Below are 22,224 nucleotides of genomic sequence, written 5' to 3'. Positions count from 1 at the left end.
CAGAGACAGAGATGAAATGTATGTACACCCAAAAACCATTTAAAGAAAATTCACTTGTATCTGTAGCCGATGATGACTCATCTCACACCAGAAAAATTAGGTGAAAACCACAAACTGTAGCTTAAGGAAAATATATTTCATACAAATATACAGATTATTTTGTTTTCAGCTCTGATGATTATGAATATGTTGGATGATTAGGACAGCGGCCAAGTTTCCTCTGAGTGCAGATTTCTGACACAGTGAGCAACATGAATGTTTCAGATGTCACATTTTTGTGTTTAGGTGAAAACAGATGTTTAAAGCGATTCTTGTGAAAGTAATTTTTGCTTTTTGCCTTATTTATTTAAATATCTACAGCAGAGGTTGATCTTCTAAAGTTAGCATCAGAAATGAAGCCACAGCTTCATCTGACTTTTTCACTGCAGCTTTTGAATTTATCAGTGCAGGGAATAACAATCACAGCTTCAGTATGGGGAATAATAATCATAGCATCCATATAAGGACTCACAACTGTCAGAAAATTCCTTGAGGGAGATGAAACTATTGGAATGGATGTGAAGGAATGTACAAAGAAGTGGACAAAAATCTTTGTCCTCACCTCCCACAATAGTGATAGCAACAAAGGGAGGGCACCCAGAGGTTGCATTATAAAACACTGGGTAATTTATACTTAATGCACCAGCACAAGCATAAATGCTACTAATGACATCAGCCTTTTACGAAGGGTTCATTGTAGACCCTACAAACATTCACTGCAGAAGTCTAAATCAGGCCTTTGATTGTGCTATTTCAGCTACTTTAACAGGCCACAGTTGCTGTACGCCTGCAAACCACTTTGCAACCCACCTACCAGCTCATGGTATACGTGTGATTTAACCAGTGTTGTGTCCACCGTCAGTGATGTTTCTCTCCTGTTTTAATGAGGAGATCTTGCAGTTGCCACACCACAGAGCTGTACACCTGGATATAAATTACTACAGGTGGTATAACAATACTGTGTCTCCTAAAACTACAGTTTAAAATCATTGTAGTGCCTCCCGTCTGTTTTCCATAAAGTTAGCCTGTTTTTTTCTTTGCTGATACATCATCACTTTAACACAGACTTTATTTTGCACCACGGGTAACGTCACTTGTCACTAAATAAAAATAATACTGCTCACCTGTATAGACCATTTGAACCATTGTAACCAAAACTGTCACTGATGGCAAACAAACAACAGCAGGACGTCAGAGCAGAGCAGTGACAGCTGAGGATGAAGATGTTTTCCTCTGAGGTGTTTTTGTCCTCTCGGGAGAGCGGCACGTTGAGGTTTCACATTTTCTGAAAGATGTAATTCAGCCTTTATCCCTGCTGTACGCTACAGTCTGCTTCTCACTATGTTCATGCACAGAGCTGGAAATCAGATTATTCACATTTGCTAGAGACGCCAAAATAAGTGGGAAATAAAATGTTTACATCAAGTGATAAAATCTATTGTGAAATCTTTTTATTTCTTATTCTCAACAGGAGAAAGTCTTTATTTTAGAATACGAATGAAAAAGGAACCATTCACTCAAATTACAGATCGGTTTTAGTGCCGTTTTTCTGTTGATTAGAGATCCATGCAGGGTGGATTTACTGGAACTTTTCTTTTTAACACTTTATTTTTATTGGCAGTTTTTTTTTTTTTTTTTTTCACAAAACACTCAGACCCTTAATAAGTACAGAGTATCTAGGCTAGCAGAGACGCATTAAAAAAAGATACATCCATTTAAGGTACAATCAAATCAAATAGGTGAATTACAGCAATGATAAATTTGGTACCAGAATTTATAATAGTTTTCCATTCAGGTAAAGGTCCCATTTTTTCCAGTACTTCTCAAATTTAGCAGCAGCAAGTCTTAATGAAAAAGTCAGTCTCTCCATTGTGTAAATTTCCTTGATAACGCCTATCCAGTCCAAAAATGACGGTGGATCCACGTTTAGCCATTTGCGAGTTATGCGAGTTTCTTTGCACCAGCCAGTAGTATTAATAAAATATATTTGTCAGATTTCCTCACTCCTTGGGGCAAATCCCATAGATAAAACACAGTGAAATCAGGGGCCAAGTTCAAGCCCATCATGGTATTGATTTCTGTTATAACTTCTAGGATTTACTGGAAGTTTTTTGCTGTTGAGCTTTTGAAATCTATTCTTTTTTATACTCTGATGGGAACAGAGCCAAATATAACCAGGGCCAGTGTGTTTGTGTGTTAGCAGAATCCCAAAGAGGTCACGTCTGGCTCTAATACTCTTACGTATTTCACTTGTTGACCCCTGACAGAAGCTCTTGAGTTTGTTCACCTGATTTCATTTATCAGAAAATTCTTCTATTTTCTACCACTAATCTACTTCTGGGTCACTCTGCTGCGTCTCTGTGTGGCATTCAACTTAGCCAAGAGACATAACTTCTCCTGGGTTTGCCCCGGGGTCTCCTCCCATGCCTGAAACACCTCACCTAGACGCCCCCAGAAGGCATCCTAATCATATGCTGGAACCAGCTCAGTTCCTTTTGAGAGCAGAGGAGCAATGGCTCTACTTTGAGCCCCTCCTGTATGCCAGACCTGCTGACTCTGTCTCTGAGAGTGAGCTCAAACAATTTTATAGCCGCTGTTTGTATCTACACTCATTTTCTTTTCGGTCACCACCCATGGCTGTCGGTGGGGGTCAGAAGGATGCTTTAGATTCACTGCAGACAAATTCCCCAAACCGTCTCTCAATCTCTTGCTCCACACTTGTGAACAAGACTACCAGATTTTTGAACGCCTTCAGCTGAGGCGCCAGCTCATCCCCAGCTGCGAACAAGCAGTCCACCTTTTTCTGGCTGAGAGCCACAAACCCAGACTAGGAGGCTTACACTCTCATCCCCGATGCCTTTTCAGTCAGCTGCAAATGCCCCAGTTCAAGCTCGAGGTCACTGCTGGATGAAGCCAGTGCACAGCAGAGCAGAAGAACAGTGTGTGACTTCTAATTCTAGTCAGTAGAAATCTGAATTACTCTGATAACATATCTCAGAGACGCAGGAATAATAAGGAAAGATCCTACATGGAGATCCCAGTCTGTATCTGGTGCTAGAAACCCCCTCGTTTGATTTTAGAAAGGATGCCAAGCACGGCCCTTTTCAGTAAAGAGGCCACTTTTTTTGAAGCTCAAGAATAGTTTCATTTTCATCAGTTTATCCAGTTTTCATCAGTCATTTTTTCCCAGTTTTTCCCAAACATTTTCCAGTCTTGCTTGGTGAAAATGTCATGTATGTTCATCCATAAAGCCCAAACTTTTACTTTGCCACTGCAGTTTTTAAAGTTATTATTGGTTTATTTTTGGGTTGACTTTCAGGTTGTAACTAAAAACAAAGGCTGATGTTTAATGGGATAAATCGCCACCCTTAAACCTCTTTCTCTCACCCTCAGATACATCCACGCCCTCTACCTGGGTGCCAAGAGCCGCTGGAACAGCAACGGGCCCCGCCGCCAGTTCCACTGGAGGCTGATGTTTGAGAGCGCTGACATCACCATGCTCCGCCTCCTGGAGGCCTTCCTGAAGTCGGCTCCACAGCTCGTTCTGCAGCTGAGCATCATGGTCCATGAAAGCGGTGTTCTGCCTCTGCAAGGTGACGCATTCAGCCGTCTTCTCCTTTTTCAAAGATTTTTAAAATTCTTGTTCTTAGAATGAATGATATACAGCTTTATTTTGCTTTTTTTAGCCATCATTACCAGTGGCTATCATAAGACAAGGCAAAGTTTTCTGCTGAGATTGGGCAAACAGCACTATTGCTGCAAAGACCAAGACATGTCATAGACGAAGAAGCAGAGGGTCAAAGTTAAAGCAGGAAATCAGTCTATAAACTTACTTGATTTGAGCTAAGAAATAAGAACCAAACAGTAATAAAGCAAACTTATTCTGTGTGAATGTGTGAGTGTGTGATATCACTAGGAGAATCTATGCTTTATTCATGCACCTCTTACAAGAAGCAGATTGGCCTTTGATGAATAAAACAAAACAGTCTCTCTCCCCCGCTCTCTCTCTCTCTCTCTCTCTCTCTCTGTGTGTGTTCACTTCAGTACTTTTCACACTCTGTGTTCACACACACCTGGTGGGCACCAGCAGCAGCAGAAGACAAGTGTCAGAAACATATTTAAATAGCACAAAACACACAGCTGACTCATAAAACCCACAACGCACACATTTAGTCTGCAGAATCCAAAAAACGAACTTCCTGCATTTGAATATCTTTAAAGTTCACCTTTACTCTCCTGCTAGGACTCTGTGTTCAGTTACAGACGAGTGGAGGGCAAACATCTGTGCGAGGCGCAGCCGTGGCTGCGGTGGACGCAGGGCGCACCGACTGTGCTCAGTGTAGCAGTGATATCGACGTGCATGGCTGCAGTGACAACACAGAGTCTGCGTCTCTGCAGGAAACATAGTACATCTGCTTTAACATCCATTAGAAGACGACTTACGGCCCTTTGAGAGTGTAACACTGTGTTATTTTAATATTTCATGTTAAAAAAACAAAAATGTTTAAATCCAAATCCCCGTACAGTCAAAGATTAGTAATATAATCCAGTCTTCTAATGCAGGTTGTGTGAATATCACAGTTTAGATTGTTATCATCAGTTAATAAGAAATTGCATATTTAACAAAATAAAATCCTGGGATTTGTTCTGTAAAGTTAAAAAAGTGGATCGAGTGCAGAAAGTAGTTATTAGGAAAAAAAACTGTATGTTCATAACAACTAAAAATAATAAAAACTGCTGAACAGTGATGGCATAAAAACATGAAACTACATCAAAATAATAAGAAGCACCGGAGCTGACCAGACTAGAGACACAAAGAGATGAAGTGCACCAGAAGATAAAGCCTCATCACAATAAAATATTCAAGTGATTAACAAGTACCTCAATTTACTACTTAAGTACTCTTCCTGAGTAAATATACCTGATTACAGTACAATGTAGCCTTTGAAAGTATGTTTTTATAGGGAACCTATTGTGTGCAGTAGCTACAGTAGCTTTGCATAAGTCACTACATAATAATCAGTCATAACAGGTTGATGGGGTGTTGTTGTCACCCCCCCAGGCAGGATGCCAGGCAGGCGGCGTGGACTCTGAAGTGTGTGAATGCAGTTACTCGAGAATCAGGCGATGTAGGATTTTCAAATTCTTAAAATAGGAGCATCTAATAAAAGTCTCACAAGTTTTAATCCCGGTGACCTTGACCATGTAAGACGTCACCTTTCCTGCAAATCACCCAGCATTCTGAAATTTATGCCATAGGTGTGTGACCTAGGAAGCTGAGGGGCTCTCATTAAACGAGCTGTGGTAGCTCCCATCTTCCTCTCTTTAAGACAACTTTCTTCTGATTGGCTGCCCCCTAAAAAAAGAGGTGAGTGGGCGTGGCTTCTGTGCTCACTGAGATGACCGTATTAGGTTTAACCACTCTTTATGACATCATGACTTTATGACATATTAAGGATAAGGAAGAACTGTGAAAAAACAAACCTTTTGGCTCTCAGGCATTATTCATACACACACCTGCGTTATTTGTGGGTTTATTTAGGTTTATTATGAGAGCTTTAACATTTTGAGCAGTATGTGTGAAAAAACTGGGAAATGTATAATAGCTGCTTTTTAACCTCGAACCGTCCTCCTGTGTCCCTCCTTACCAAACATCCTTTATCTCATAGTCTAAAAGCGAAACTCCTCTCAGAGATAAACGTGTCCGAGCTCTCACACACAAATATCCCTGTCTACTTTGACCTACCATCTGTTAAAAAGCATTCATGTTTTTTAATGTGGGCACTCATACATACGCTCCTGCAGTGCCGGCAGTACTGAAGAGCTGAGAAGATTCACCATCATTGCACTATCATTATCCATTATCATTTTATCTGTCACACGAATCGAGTGTCGGTGTAGCCAATTAATCATTCAAGTCATCTGTTAAGGACAAATCCCAAGCATTGGCTGGTCCCAGTTCCTCCAAATGCCGAGCTTTCCAAGCGTAACAAACTGCATCTGTCACTGTTTAGTCATAATTCCCTTTGTTTTGGGTTCATTTATTGCAAGGATGTTTTGGTGTATTTTCTCAAGCTATGCTTCAGGATAGTTGTTGCGTTGCTAACCTGATTTATAAATTTGGTTGTGATTTATCAGCTACAGCAATGGAGGCAATTGTTGATTGGGAGAACAGGCTGCAGTTGGATTAAGTTCATCTTAGTTTGTAGACAGGTGATCTTGAAAAGGTGATTTTCCATTTACTTATTTATTTTTGCTTTTATTTTCTAATCTATTTCTCTTCCAGCTACAGTAACTTTAACATGATCAATGTTCCTCCTCCAGAACACTGATAGCTCCATCTCCATATTTTCCCTTAATATGAAATGTACCACTCCACTCAGATTGGGGGTTTTCTTTATCAGACTTGTTTTTCATGCTCGCAAATTTCCAATTTTGTTTCTATCTGCTGTGTTTAGTCTCTACTCCAAACCATTTTTTTGGCCACAATTACCGGGGCAGTCCGGAGAGCGAAGAAGACTCGATCCTGAATTGCTTTCACCCTTTGAAAGCAATTCCCTGTGATTTTATCCCAGGAAACAATCTTTTTCCTGTTTTTTCTTCTTCTTTTTGCATCCCCATCCACTAGGCGATTCATTGCAGATCTCTCATTGTTTATAGACAACATCATCCGTTCCTTGAAATCCCGGGGGAGATGGTCTGGGGTCAAACGTTTGACTCTCTCAACTTTTAGAGATTAGAGACACTGTTTGGATCCCAGAATCCACATTAGCTAAATGAACCCACTGATCACTGACATTGTTACTAAAATCTGAAACAAATTGATTTACACACAAACAGGTCGTTGTTGTTTTTTGCAGTTTTAATTTGCAAAGGGGTAAAAGAACAAATAAAGAACATGGCAGCATGGCTTTTGACAACAAATAATAGAACCATTTATAGAAACTCGCCATGGTCAAAGGATCGAGTCAGAGCCTTCCATTCAAAGACGGCTTGTACAGTTGACTTATTACGATCTTATAAAGACTGTATAAAGACGAAACATGATGCCACGGACACATCAGTAAGGCCAGCTTCACACAGAGAAGGGCACAATCATAAAATGTTCCATCACATTGATGACACTTTAAAACCAACAAAAACTACATAGAATAAAGAACGCTTAAACATTTCTCCAACATCTTAGAATTTGAAAAAACGAATCGTGTCATTGGTTTTCTTCCAGGTCACGGTCATGGTGGCTGCAACCTGAGTGAATACACCAAAACGTCCAACTTTTTCAGGGCGTTATTGAAATGTTACCCAGCCAGCTGAGAAAAGTAGTTTCCTCCCATCAGGAAAAGTGCTGTAAAGTAAAATAACTGAACGATATGATCTGCTGCCACTCCAGCGAGTCTCTCATCCTACAGCTGGATTCCACAGCCTTGGACTCAAGTTATCTTGAGTAATCTTGAGAGGTTGAAACATATAAAGCAGTTCTAAATGAGTCCATGTTAGAGTGGATCTCCACCGCAGAACAAAGACTACTGTTGCCAGCTGTGGTCCAAGATGGTCGACTGGAAGTGCGAATAAACTTGGGACGAGATCCTCTCAGCTGAAGCAGCTGAATGATATCAAAGACAGCAAGCAGGACTCTTGGAAACATTGGTTTCCAATAATGTTAATTATGTTAAATAGCACAGATGTAAAAACCCAAATAGTCTGAGTTCAGTTCATGCAATACCAGATGTTTCAGTTTCTGTGAAATTCTGTGGAGATCATTTCCTTTCCAAAATGAAAGCAGCTTAAGGGGAATGACTCATATATCAAATCAAAGTAGACAGAGGTTTGAAGTTTAAAGAACTCCCTTTCCTTTATTAATACATATATAGCATTTGTCTGGTGAAGGTAGCCCATAATTTTCTCTGTTCTTAATGCTGCTGAATCCTCTTGAGACATATTGTTTCAAGCAGGCTGTACAGTAAAGGAGTGACAGCTCTCTCCTTTAATCAGACCTCATTAAGGAAACACTCTGTGGTTTCTCTGGTCTGCCACTGGTCTGTGTTAAATTGTTTTTTTTCAAAGATGGAACAAAACCGTTGCTGTTTTGTCACGATATTTTCCATTTTCCAACCAAGCCGCACAGACGCCGAGAATGTTTCTGTTCGCAACGCTTGATGGTGTTTTAATAGTTTCAGCCATTTCCCCCCATTTCCATTCGTGTTAGACGAAACAAGCTGATGCATAAAGAGAGCCAAGTTTAGAAATAAGGAGACAAACTACAAACACTGCAAAACTGAAGACAAAAAGTATATTAAATACCAAAGAAACATGTCACATGTAAACAAAAATATGTGCCTAGCACTGTGTCCCTGCTGTGCTAGGAAAATCTTACATGTGCAACAGCATTTAAATTCAATAAAAGTGAAAAAGTAAAAAGAGATTTTAAACACATCAAGTTTTCTGACTTATGAAAAAATGGCGCTCTCCAGCTGAGGACCAGTTCAAACTCTGCACCTCCGAGTCGACTTTAAAGTTTCTTTTTAAGGTTGATCTCAGTTTTTAAGAGAAATATTTTAGAAAAATCTTCAGATTAATCAAATGCAAAGTTGGTGCTGCTCTTTCTCTGCTCACATTTTAATGCCTTCTCAGTGTGATTCACGGCTAATTTGAGACAAGACTGCATGATTAACACACATGAATATTTAATATGCTAAACTGTGCTCTGGGCGGTTCGCAGCAGGCCTGAAAGTTACATGTGCGGGCTAATGATTATTTGACTTCAGTAGAAACTGGTTCAAGTCCAGATAAATTTGACAGCCAGCAACCCTAACCCTTTTTTTTTACCATAGTAATATATATATATATATATATATATATATATATATATATATATGGTAAAAAAAAATGGTACATTTGGAAATCTCTACATTACAGCAACCACGAAATTGAAAAAGGAAAGGAATGCAATCAATTAAAATGCAATTAATGCAATTAATATGCAATAAGAAGAGTAACATGAGTGACGGTGGCATGAGGTGGTGTTTGTCCTTATGTCAGTGGAGTTAAACCAGATGTCAGAGAAAGGTTTCAGCCATATTCCCAGTAAGTTCACCAATCTCATCCTTATTATTGTCCAAACCTCTCACATTCCTTAAGCTGATCACTTGAACAACTCCAGCTCTGAATCCTGGAGTAATCCCAGACTTTCTAAGCTTCCTGTTTCTGTTAGCAACCTGGGAGTGTCCCTTTCCTCATACAGTAGACTCATGAAGAGATCCCAGACATCAGGACTTCCTTTGTCGATCCTCAGGATTATAGGACTCACTGTGGGAATGGATTGAGCTCACTAGTAGACTTAATAGTTATAAAACACATTTTACCTTTGCCTAAATCAAAATGAGAAAAAAGAACTGACTTTAGAAGATGACAGAGTTCTTAAAATACAAAGAAACAACTGGAAATGCTCCAGCAGGCCTCCACTCAGCACGGCGGGAAACAAATAAACACATTTTAAGCTCGGGGAACAAGCGTGGAATAAAGAGAAAAATGTAGGCGCATGTTCAAAAAACGAAAGCCATACTACTGTAGGGTGAGATGGTTCTTAGTACTTCACATGTATTCCCACCTGAAGAATTAAAGCTGGGACTAAAGCTTTGTGACTCCAACTAAAAAAAGGCAAAACCATACCTGATTTAAAAAGGGCAACCTCCCCTGTGAGGTCTTCTGGTTGTGCTCCTCCGGATCAGTTTAAACAGTGCAGCTGTCTGTAGATGGCTCATTGTTCTCAGCACATGTATGTGATTATCTCTGATTTCACCAAAGATCTCCAGGATCAGTACTGGTGATGAGAAGTTGGCTGCTCCACATAGACTAAACTGCATTTTTCCTCACTGCTTAGCAGGTCAGCATCATTACATTTACATTCACAAGAGTGCGCACCACGAACTCACACCAAAGCTGAGTGCTTGTAGCCGCAGTCTTGGGTCTCCACGTTTGCCAATTTGGATCGCTGGGACTTAATTTTTCTCCCCTAAACTTAAATTCAAGTTAAAAGCTGGAAGTTATTTGATCTGACTCTTGACCCACCGGGAGAGATTCAGTGTGCTTTCAAAATTAGACTCCCAAGCAGACGCCTAATAGAGCAGCATTACTAAAAGAAGACGATGAGAAAAGAAGGCACATTTTTATCAAGTACATTTTTTCTTAGTTACAGAACTCACAGACTACATCTCAGACACACAACATTTCATAATACAAGCAATAAATCAGCTTACAATTACCTGACCACATTACTCAGCCACACGGGGCAATTTAAACTACCTCTGTTAGTTAACAACAAAGAATCCCTGATAGTGATTTTGATCCTTTGTTGTAAGTTGATCTTGTGCTGTCTGTGTTTCTTAGTCCAGTGTAGTGAAGACTTTTAGTTGTGTGATTCTAGCCTCCCCTCTCTGTTTAGTTGTTTGTGTTTGTTGTCGTCCTTCCTTTGCCTTGTTCGATGTTCATGCTTCAATCTGTTAATTTCTCATCAGTCGTTGATATTCTGGTTAGTATTACTCTCCTTTGCTAGTTAGCTGCATCTCGATGTGAGTTGTACATCGTGTCTCTTGATTATGTTCAGCTGTCTCGTTACCCTCCTGTGTTCAGACCCCCATCAGCCTTCTGCGTGTAGCCTCGGGCTTCCCTTTGTTGTGTCATCTGTTTAGTCAGCGTACTTTGGCTGTCTGAGGTTCCTCGTGTTATTCCCGGGATGCTCCTGTGACTATTGGATTTCAATTTGCTTGCGTTTTTGATTTTGTTTGGATTCTGAAATCAGCCTGATAAACGGCTCACCTTTTATTTGACATCTCAAACTCTTTTCTGCATCCGCACGCCACACAATCTACACACTGTGACATCCAAATTTAAGATGCAGTTTAAAGTTTCTCTTTCCAAGGTCAAAATTGAAATGCCGCTTTTAGGTTTTTTTTCTCTTTTCTACCACTCTGCAGCATGTAACCCTGCTCGGGTAGCTTTATAATTCTATTTAACAATATCACTGGTGTTTTTTATTATGAGCTATTCAGTCAAGTTAATAACTATAGTCCTCTTATGTTTCCCCCCCTCTGTCCAGGTCTATCTGCCTCGGCCTCCTTGGTCTCACTGGCCTGGATGATCGCCTCCTACCAGAAGGTCCTCCGTGACTCCCGCGACGACAAGCTGCCCATGTCCTACAAGGCCGTGATCGCCCAGATGTTGTGGCACTTCTTCACGATTGGGGCGAGGACCGTGGCCTTTGCTCTCTTCGCCTCCGTCTTCCAGCTCTACTTCGGCATATTCATCGTCAGCCACTGGTGCGCCATATATGACCTGATGTTAAGAATCTGGACCCCAAATGGGAAGAATTAGACACCTGCTACATTTTCTTTTGTTATAGAGAGAAATCTATACTCTGTTCCAGTAATATTAGTCAAATTGCATTCCAACAGCAGGTAGACAAAAATCAAACTAAAGAAAGTCATGTAATACAATATATAAAGAGCAAGTTTGGTAAATATATTCCCTTTATACATAAACCTTTTTAATCTGCTCGTTCTTGCTTGTTAAATCGCAGAAAACAGCTTCCTACACACTTTACAGGTTCTTCCCCCAAACAGGGACATTTAGCAGGGGCTAATTTATAAAATACTTTCAGTGTTAATTGTAATTATTCATACAGCAGGTTTAGCAAATTGGTGCTGAAAGAATGTAGCCTTCTATAGGGAGAAGGTCAGTCTTAACGTTTTATCTCGTGCCCAGCGATGATTTGCATTCGGGCATTCCTGTATGTGTTCGCTCTACTTTAAATGGCTTAGATGTGATATTCTGTGCCAGGAGCATTCATTAAAATCTCTAGAAATGGATTGCCTGATATTATCGCTTTGTGTTTAGGGATGTACTTTGAGGCACAACTGAGAGATTTATGTTATCTGTCTTGTATTGCCCCTTTGTCTTAGTGTTCATTTGTGACTTCCTGTACTCAAGGCAGCAATAATCAATATTTTTATATTACTGATATAAATCAAATGTGAAAACAATGGCACAATGTGAAAGGTGCTACTTGTGGTGAAGACCCTACAGAGCACTATCACCTGAATGTGCAACTCCCTCGGTTTTCAGGGCGTTGTAGCGAGCTGCATCGCATTGTTTGGCTGTTCAGCTCACGACTTTACTGGTTCATTTTTACTGCTCTCATACTGTGATTGTTCTCACAGCTTTTTTCAGTAACAAAGCTTTAAATATCCTCTCGTCACATCCTGCTCAGCACCAAACAGCATGCAGTCAGAGTTTGCAATTAGCTGGTGTACACTGAGAAGCAGTCAGCTTTTGAAGAGACCTTTTATTTCCCTCAGATGTTTGTGAAGTGCGCAGATTTTATTTAATAGATGAACATAGCCTCTGTGATGTCAGACACTGGTTTTTGGACTATGGAGAAATTGCTCAAATGAAACAAAATAGTGCTCGGTAACAGCTGCAAGCTTGTCCAGAAAATCAGCTGTTGCAGGCTTAAATAAATCTGGCATGTTGTTCGCTCGCATCACTTGGATACAGTAATTTGCAATTCTAAGGCAAAGACAAAATTCTGTGGATTTCTGTTGAATTATGTCAACAGCTGAGTTAATTTCACTTCTATTGGCCTCACAAACAAAGTTTACAGTAAAAAACAGTCCAAAAATATCTCATTAGTATTTTGACAGCTCTGGTGATTTTGAGCCTTTCCAATACTGGTTCTATAAACAAAGTGTATCCTGACAGTGATGTTAATTGAAGGTTAATTGGTCATTAGAATTACAAGTATTTGCCACTCGTAAACTTGTAAACAGAGAAAACAGAGAAGCTTGCCAAAAAGGTTGCTAAGCCCTCAGCTATCTAGACCTAGAGACTAATCGGCAACCAGTTTGTGAGTGGTTGCTGGAGTTTGTTGGCAGTTGTGAAAATGGTTTCAAACAGGGTGCTTTACCTGTAGTTTGCATGGAGGACATCATCATGTCTGCAAACATTTGCCATTTACTCTCAGAACTGTTGTAAAACTAGAAAACGTTTGATGGAAAATAGAGACAGTAAATGTTCCTCTTGAAAGTAAAAGTTGTGCAACCAACAGATTTCAAAATCAGGAACTTTTATTTTGAAGGCAAACAGTCTCTGTTTCCAGTTTGTGGCACATTTTTCAGACACTACTGCATGACGAGTAGTTCACAATTGTTTGCTGACCAGTTGGTGTTTACTGACAACAATGGCAACCTGCTAGTTGCAACAAAGTTTTCATGGCTGCACTATATATCTCTTGTGACCAGTGGTTGCCAGATGGTCTCTAGGGCTGTTTGACTGGGGCATTATCTGGAGAGCACTGAATCTCATGCCAGTCTTCTAGATTCTTATGTTTTGTATGATTTCATAATTGGTTCTGCTGGGGGAGCTAGAGGAAAAGTGTGAGGGATCACAAGCATCTTTAGCAATCTTCCAGTGGGAATCATGACTGTCTTCAATTTTAAAACTTGGGCAATAAAGACAAATAAACTGAAACTCAGTTCCTACAAAACTGACTGCAGATGTCAGTGTCTATAAGTTAAGAAATGTGTTATGTTTGCAGATTCCTTATGTACATCTGTTATCTACAGTAGCTTATTAACACATAGGCTAGCATTAGCTTTCTAACAGCTGACTGTAGGGTCCTAAAATAATCCTTTGACATAGAAACATTTTATGCCACTTTGTTGGCGTTCTGAAGCATGTTCTGGGCTAATCTATTTTCCTTTTCAAAGAGTGCAAAGTTATAAAATACTATTACAACCTGATTGAAATTTTGCAAAAGAATCTGTATATCATATCATATCTTATTATAAGGCCCATGCGCATTGTTGTTGAGACTAGCTGTATTGTTGTGTTGTCTTTCCAGGTGTGTCATGACCTTTTGGATTATCCAAGGTGAGACTGACTTCTGCATGTCCAAGTGGGAGGAGATCATCTACAACATGGTGGTGGGCATCATTTACATCTTCTGCTGGTTCAATGTCAAAGAGGGCCCCAGCCGTTTCCGTATGACTGTCTACTACTCTGTGACACTGGCTGAGAACGTGGCGCTGACTGCCGCCTGGTACACCTACCGTGACCCACAAACGGCCGATTCTTCTGCCCTGGTGGTTGTATGTCTGGTGGCCTGCAGCTTTGCCCTGGGAACCTTCTTCATGTTGGTGTACTACTGCTGGCTGCACCCAGATGGGCCTGTTCTAGGCTCACAGTGGGGAGGATGTGTTGATGAGGGCGTGGTAGGTTCAGGAGGGGTGGCGGGAGTGATTGATGCTTGCCTTACTCCATCACAAGGATCCCAAACGGATATAGTCATTACCAGTCCTCCAAGGACTCTGCCCAGGACTAAAGACACAGGGGAGCCAGTTCCCGGGGAGCGAGAAAGGGACAGGGAGAGGGACAGAGACAGTTGCCTGCCTGTCTTCCAGGTACGTCCCTCCCCATCCTCCTCTCCTGCACTCCTTCACAGGACCTCCTCGTCATCTCGTGCACATGAGGGACCCGTGATCCGGATCGACCTCCCGAGAAAGCGATACCCAGCATGGGATGCGCACTTTATCGATCGACGTCTGCGCAAGACCATTCTGCTTCTGGAGACCACATCAGGCATCAGCCCCCGGATACAGTACAGGAGCAGCATGATGGGCAGCAAAGAGGTATTGGAATATGAGACAACTGTTTAAGCCAACAGTGGCTTTTAAACTTATAAACGCAGTCTGGGACCAAGGCTCAGCCTGAGATCAGTTCTCATCCCAGGACTATCTACGCCAAGAGAAGCATGAAAAGAAGATGCTGTGTGTCGGGCAGCTCTTTGAGAGGTTGTCAAAACTTGATTGTAAAATGTGAAGCGCAATCTGGGACCAAAGCAGTCCGGGAGTAAGTAGCATGAATGAGCCATGGGAAGTCAGCGGAGTAATGCTGAACTGGGATAATCTTCGAATTTTTTTTTCTAAAAGTTTTGAGGGAAGGAAAATATCCCTCATCCTGGGACCAAGGTGTGTTAGATTTTGTTTTATCCTGCACGGTCAGTACAAGAAGTAAAATAATTTGCAAGAAATTAAGTTGTGAAGTTTGAGATAATTGAGAAGCGGTCGGCTGCATGAACTTGAGCCTTTGACCCAAGAAAGACAACAGAGACTTTCCGAGGAATGTTTAGGAAACTAGAAATGCATGGGACATGCAATCAGTTTGGTTCGGTGTGATTTGGTTTTGTAAAGTCGGGACTTAAATTGAAAAAAGTCATTTTCCAGTCCTTCGTCAGACATTTGGTAACAAAGATATCTTGCTTTGCATCCAAAAAATAGACATTTTTTTAACATCGCAATCACCAAATCATTGCAAACTTGTTATGTTTCATACTTCGAGAATTACAGTGACATCGAAGAACACATGCATATATGGTCGTGCATTTCTTTTAGCAAGAATAAAACACAACAATTTTTGCTAATTTGTGTCCAATCATGACACCAAAAGGTTGCATGTCCCTCACAACCATCCGTCAGTCGTGTCCCAAAAGAAACATAATCTTGTACGCTTGGCTCCGATCTCATGCAACCACGATGATGGAAATGTAGGCCTGACATCTACATGTGATATATTCACTCATCCATATGTGTTATGATAGCAGCCATAGCAAAAGTCTCCCTGTTTACATCCCAGCTGCGCTGTCAATGCCCGACACGAGAAAGGACTCGTCTGGAAAAAATAAATCAGGACTAAATGTGAGGATGTGAAAGTGGGCAACTTCTGCCATGGCTCCCACCATATGGCATGCTGTAACTCACCACAAACAGGCCTGTGATGTACAGTTGAATAAATACAGATGTCAGATATAAGCTGTTATAATAAGCTGTAGTTAGACGAATGACTTTTGAGTGAAAAAGCTTCATTTTCTTGTGAAATTCTAAATCTCATCCAAAGTTTTTCAGAACTCGTAACATGTAGAATATGAAGGTTTCCACGAACAACATTTTTCAAAGAAAACAGTGAGAAATTACTCTTTACGGTATCAACACTACTTTGCTGAATACATTTAACAGTGAATAACAGACATTTGCTCAAAGCAAACTGAATACGAACAATTAAAGATGCAAAGCACCTTCATGTTTTATTAAGCTAGCTAGTCAGCATTAGGTGCTGTTTCTTCTCAGAAACCAGATGTTGGCAAGGGTCGAGTGAAAGGTGGTGCTGTTTACAAAATAAATCCACAATCAGGTCTTTGATTTAAAGATTTCTGAAGATTTGAATTCAGACTGATGTCTGCATAAGAATAAGAAGAATCTGAAATCTGGAAGCAGATGCTTTTGTTTTCTGTTTGTAGTCAATTTGTAGTCCTGTTGGTCTTCTATTAAATTAGCACAGGGCCTTGGTTGCATACAGGTAAACAGTCTGTCCAGAGAGCAAATAAGGGATTGAATTTTGGCAAATGCAATCTCAAAACAATCAGTTCTAAAATTAATCTGCAATAGTAAACAAAGACTTCTGGACAGAGCAGGAAATCCTGGCTCAGATATCCATTAGCTGCTGCTCTGGATATCCTTATGTACCCCTGCCCCCAAAGGCTGATAGATTTGCAGTACGTTTGTTGAATAGAAAGGAAAAGCAGATTGGCAAAGAAATCCTCTCTGCACCTTTAAACTCTTGTTGCGATGACCTGCAGCAGGAAGATACACCTTGAACATATCCAGCAGAGCTGATCAGTAAGCAGCTTCAGAGGTCGAAGTTTAAATGCTGCTGCTCCCAGGTGTGGATGTGTTAATATTAATTAGAAGCTGCTGGATGCTGAAAGAATCACGCAGGGTCAGCAACACCACCCAAAGGAAGAACAGTTAAAGGGGAAAAAAAATAGTTGCATCAAAGCCAGCATTTGTCCTCTTGCATTTTACACAACAGCTTTCTCTCCAGCAGCCTCTCTTTGAAGTTCTTTTCAAAGACATTCTTTCTCCTTTTACTTAAAAGCCTTTAGGGTTAGTCTGTGCATTTAAGGTGATCTGATCTTTATGGCCATCCCAGAAATTCTTCAACCTATGCTGTGGTTTTATTTTAAGGATAGCTGATGTAGAAAACATTACATTATGTGACCCAGATGCATATTAAGAAGTATGTTGATGAAAGCGCTTTTCAAAATGCATTTAGTGTACCATGCAGTGATGAAGACTAGCAGCTCGTGATGTCAGTTTAACTGATTTATTAACCTTAGGACTTGGAATTGGAAGATCTTTAAAAAAAATAATAATAATACAATTTATGAAGTGATGCTAGATATTGACTGGGGATGGCACAAAACAAAACAAAACCAAGGCACTCTGTTTTCAAGTACAATGATGATTTATTCTACAAGCTTTCTGGCAAAGTCAGACAATATGTGTTGACTTTAAGTCTTCATCAGAGTCTAACGAACACGTGATTCGTCAACTTCACACCAAATACAAGCCATAGTGTAAAATCCTCGGAAGAAATGAAACATAAACCCCATAGATGTTTGTGCACTTGCTCTGGTTTGACAAGTTTTCAGGGGATCTATATTTATGGCTAACAGCAACAAGCACAAAAAACTACTTGTATGGCACAAATGTCACAGTAAAAACCACATTAAACAGCCACGAATTTGTGCCAACATTTAGACTGTAGTCCTTCAAAAAGCTCACCTGACAGATTACATCCGGAAAACATAACTTGTAATTAGATTACAAGTAGACGGGAGCAGTGTGCTTTTTACTTTTGGAGTTTCTTCCTGCTTCTGTATCCAGTGTGGCTTCAATTCAACTGTATGCCGATTGTACACAAGTTTATTGTAAGGTCTTGAAGGGATAAGCGTGGGAAAAATTACAGTCTCTTGTGTACTTTAGGTCAGTTGGTAGAGCAAATCGCTACGAGCAGCTTATATACTTGCTTTTTAGCAATCATGGTTAATGATGTACTTTGTGGTTACATATCCTGTATTAGACAAATAAGAGCCAAATCATCCCTGGCCAGTACCTGAATAACATCCTCTAGCACACCCAGTTTCTCTAAGCTTTTGCTGTGGTCTGTTTAATCTGCTGCTACTCGTACTTCACTACCACACAATGTTTGTTTGGATCTTGTGGATGTGCTGCGACTATAAGACTGTGTATAAAAAATGGATGGCTGTCGTCATCTTTGCCTTTTGCGACCTGAGGTCCCGAGCCACGGTAGATCTGTCTTATGGGAAACTGGTCCAAGCACTTGGCGGTTCGCTTCGGTCGGCTGCTTTAGAATGAATGCAGACTTCCACGTCCATCTTTCATATGCAGTCTATGGTTCTGCCAATTCCTCCGGAGCCCTTGAAGTCACATGTGCACGAGAGCCACCATAATATGCTAATGTGAAAGTGTCATACAACTAAACTTGAGGGGCTCTGCAACCTCACCCCTAAAATTTCACTGCAAACAACCAGTCCTCGAAGGCGTCGTAGGGATATGTGTAGTAGCCAGTTTAAAGCAAGTATAGCAGTGCTCTGATGCTAACAAGGTTTGCAGGTATGCTAAAAAACTGTTACGTGTTTTTAACACCACAACCGTTGGTGGTCCGAAAAATTCAGGAAAGCAAATGTTTAAAGAAAAAAAGAAAAAACAACAACAAAAAAAGTCTTGATAATTACAGTTTTCTTATCTGGACAGTGCTGTGTCCTACCTGAAGTTGTGGATGTTGGTACAATGGTGACAGTCATGGCGATGTTAATGGTGCTGAAAACAGTGACTCTGTGTCACACGTGATCATGTCATGTCGAACATGATGTTAACGGCTAATGTACAGACGATACATACGTCAACCACCCAGTCACGGGGCTGAGGGGCGGACTTTCGCGTTCTCCGATTGGGTAATGAACCAGTACTTTGTTGTTGAGGTAAAATTATCAGTTAATAGTGGTGCGCTGATTATATATAGACTTGAACAAAAAAACATGTTTAAAAGTAAACAGTGAGTTAAAAAACTCAAATCATCTTTTATCAATTAATGCAAGTATTTATGTTTATTTATTTTTGTATTTGTTTTATATCTATTTATCTATTGTTTACTCACTTGGTGGCCATGTCTTTGGTATGACTCTTATATTGAGATGTAAAAACTGAAAATAGTTTTTCTTTTTTTTTCTTGTTTTTTTTTTACTCATTCTCTATATCTGTATATATCAGAGTGATGCTATTCTAAGACGTGCGTGTATGAGTACGTGTGCTTTGGTTTGTATGTGTCGTATGTACAGTATGTCTGTAAGGATGTGCTCTTAGTTTTTTTTTTTGATAATGCTGCTTAAACATCCTCTGAGTGAACGAGCAGAAAATAAACCAGTGGTGAAAATATCTATGACGATGTTAAAAAAGAACTCAACAAGCTGTGCTGATAACTGTAGATGGGAACAATACTGTAGTAAACATGGCTGAACGGCCAGCAAAATAAGCTCCCCGTGTGTGCTTGTGTCTCTTTTTCTCGTCTCCCTTTACAGGTTACATCTATATTTGCTCAAAATATAATAAACTCAAGATTTTACATTGATCTGCAGCTCAGTGTACATTACCATGGTAATCAAAGGAGCTTGCAAAGAAAAGCGTCTGGACTTCTTTAAGTTGCTTGAAGACGTTTCACCTCTCATCTGAGAAGCTTCTTCAGTTCTAAGGTCAAATGGTGGGGAGTCCCAGATTTAAACCCAGTGGGAGTGTCCCCCCACAGAGGGACAAAAGGACCCCCTGATGATCCTCTAATCGCCTGAGCCAAGGTGTGAAACTGGGTGTGGGTCCCAATCAGCCAGGGTTTCGGGTGAACTCATTGTGAAACCTGGCCCCACCTTATCATGCGAATTCCTGAGGTCAGATGGCCCAGGATGTGAGTGGGCGTTAAGGCGTCTGGGGAGGGATCTCAAAACTGGATTATAGATGGAAGACCATCTTTGAACAGAGGCGGTGGTTTACGACACCAACTGTCTGCCATCTATAATCCAGTTTTGAGATCCCTCCCCAGACGCCTTAACGCCCACTCACATCCTGGGCCATCTGACCTCAGGAATTCGCATGATAAGGTGGGGCCAGGTTTCACAATGAGTTCACCCGAAACCCTGGCTGATTGGGACCCACACCCAGTTTCACACCTTGGCTCAGGCGATAAGAGGATCATCAGGGGGTCCTTTTGTCCCTCTGTGGGGGGATACTCCCACTAGGTTTAAATCTGGGACTCCCCACCATTTGACCTTAGAACTGAAGAAGCTTCTCGGATGAGAGGTGAAACATCTTCAAGCAACTTAAAGAAGTCCAGACGCTTTTCTTTGCAAGCTCCTTAGACTACGATGACCTGGATGACTGAGAACCTTCACAGACATTACCATGGTAACTTCTGCTGCAGACCTAACCTGCTCAGGGCCAGATTATGTTCTAGAGCAGGTACGAAATCATCTACTGACCAATCACTTCTCTGGAAAATAGCGTCACTAGTTCTGGAGGACCTCATCGTTTTTTACAAGCATGTGAAGTCTTCCCTCGATGAGCATTAGTGATAAATGTACAACGGTTCGATTGTTATGTAAATCTTGATACACAGTGGACCTATATGTACTTTTTTGCTGTACTTTTATCAAATTTGCACATATAGACTCTGCATCTGTAATCGTACTACTCCTACTCCTGCAATGTTTGCTTTAAGAGTGTTGATTGAGAGACTAGAGAAGAGAGAGGTGGAGGTATGCTCTGGAGAGTGGAGGAACAAAAGCAAAACAGAATATGTGTGTAAAGGACAGGGAGACAGGTGTAACTGTGAACCTGCAAGCAGTGGAGGTTTAAATACCTGAGGCCAACCATACAAAGCAACAGACAGTCGCGCAAGAGAGGTGAAGAAGAGAGTCCAGGCTGGGTGGAGTGGGTGGAGACGAGTGTCAGGGGGGATTTGTAGTGAAAGGGCAAGTTTACAAGATGATAGTGAGACCTAAGTATGGTTTAGAGACGGTGCATATACTGGATAAAGGATGCTGAATAGGAAGCTGCCAGGTAGGAGGAAAAGAGGAAGACCACAGAGAAGATTCATGGATGAAGGAGGACTGCAGAGGTGTGGTGTGACAGAGGATCTGCCATGGCAACCCATAAAGAGGCGAGCCAAAAGAAAAAGAAGCTGACGCATTTGATTTAAAAAAATATTTGTTCTTTAGACTTGTTTTCAGAGCGTTAAACCACACAGATGCTGCAGCTGAAAGAATGAGGCTAAAACTGTCTTCTGTCAAATCCTCTCATGTCTTAATGAGCTGTGATACTTACAAAGTCCATTAACAGTCAGTATTCTCAGCTGCTTTCCTTTCTGCCTTTGAATAGCCAGGCTTTACACGTGTGACTGACCAATGCAAACGACACACACATCCATGCTTTGCTCTCACACAAACTCACAATCTGCTGCAACTGTGATGCGTTCAACCTGTGTTATATGTTTATAGCTTTGCCTTTGTAAGATCAGCCGTTCTGCTGAGACTTTCTCTGTTTCTCTGCCACTTTTACATGATTGAGAAACCCTACGTTGACTTACTGAGTTTATAACTACCTGTGCTTGACTGCGTAGACACATAACAGCATTATATTTTATTTATTAGATTTAAACTGTGTTATATTTAGGGGCATGTGTGACTGATTGGTACACAAGATTGTGAACCTCAAAGTTATTTCTACATAAATTTGACTTAAAATCTCTTGAAATTCCAACACAATGTAAAGAACAGAGAGTAGAGAAGCCAAAGAAATGAAAGTAAAATATTTGATTATTTGTTTATTATAAACATTCTTACAGACACAATAAATGCTGCACCACATTTCCAAAGTCTTATTTCAAACCTGTTTCCTTGTATTAAATAAGTTGCAAACAGAGCTCAGTCTTTAATCGTCTAACGGGGATTTTCCAGAGCGAGGCGGAGCTGAAAGCAAAGCTGGCGTTCCACCAACCTCATTCTCCCGAATGGTCCAGCCTTCTTTCTCTCATTTCCTCTCGGCTCTACTCCTCTCGAGGAGGAAAGACATACTTTGATCTCTCCATCTCTCTCTCATCAGCATCCCTACATCCCAAGGATTTGTTGTTTATTTGTTTGGCATCTCTGGAGGACCGGCGACCAAACTGTTTGTGTCTTTTTTATTTTCTTTGTTGTCCGTGTTTTCTTATCTTTTTCTTCTTTTT

The 22,224-nt window shown here is 40.7% G+C and overlaps 1 protein-coding gene across 1 annotated transcript in view; it reads left to right on the top strand.

Moving 5' to 3' along the window:
* Positions 1 to 19,485, top strand: part of xkr7b (XK, Kell blood group complex subunit-related family, member 7b) — a 108,523-nt gene extending 89,038 nt beyond the window's left edge. Inside the window, exons 2-4 of the mRNA XM_084918244.1 lie at positions 3,433 to 3,632; positions 11,135 to 11,354; positions 13,937 to 19,485. Coding sequence (XP_084774370.1) covers positions 3,433 to 3,632; positions 11,135 to 11,354; positions 13,937 to 14,750 — 1,234 coding nt within the window. The 3' untranslated portion in view covers positions 14,751 to 19,485. The remainder of the gene's footprint in view (positions 1 to 3,432; positions 3,633 to 11,134; positions 11,355 to 13,936) is intronic.
* The last annotated feature ends 2,739 nt before the right edge of the window (positions 19,486 to 22,224 follow it).

The sequence above is a fragment of the Perissodus microlepis genome, chromosome 20 (assembly GCF_051167445.1).
Source record: "Perissodus microlepis isolate ML-2025 ecotype Zambia chromosome 20, ASM5116744v1, whole genome shotgun sequence".
NCBI lineage: Eukaryota > Metazoa > Chordata > Actinopteri > Cichliformes > Cichlidae > Perissodus > Perissodus microlepis.
Note: the sequence above shows the minus strand (reverse complement) of the source record. Positions and strands in the feature narration are given on the sequence as shown.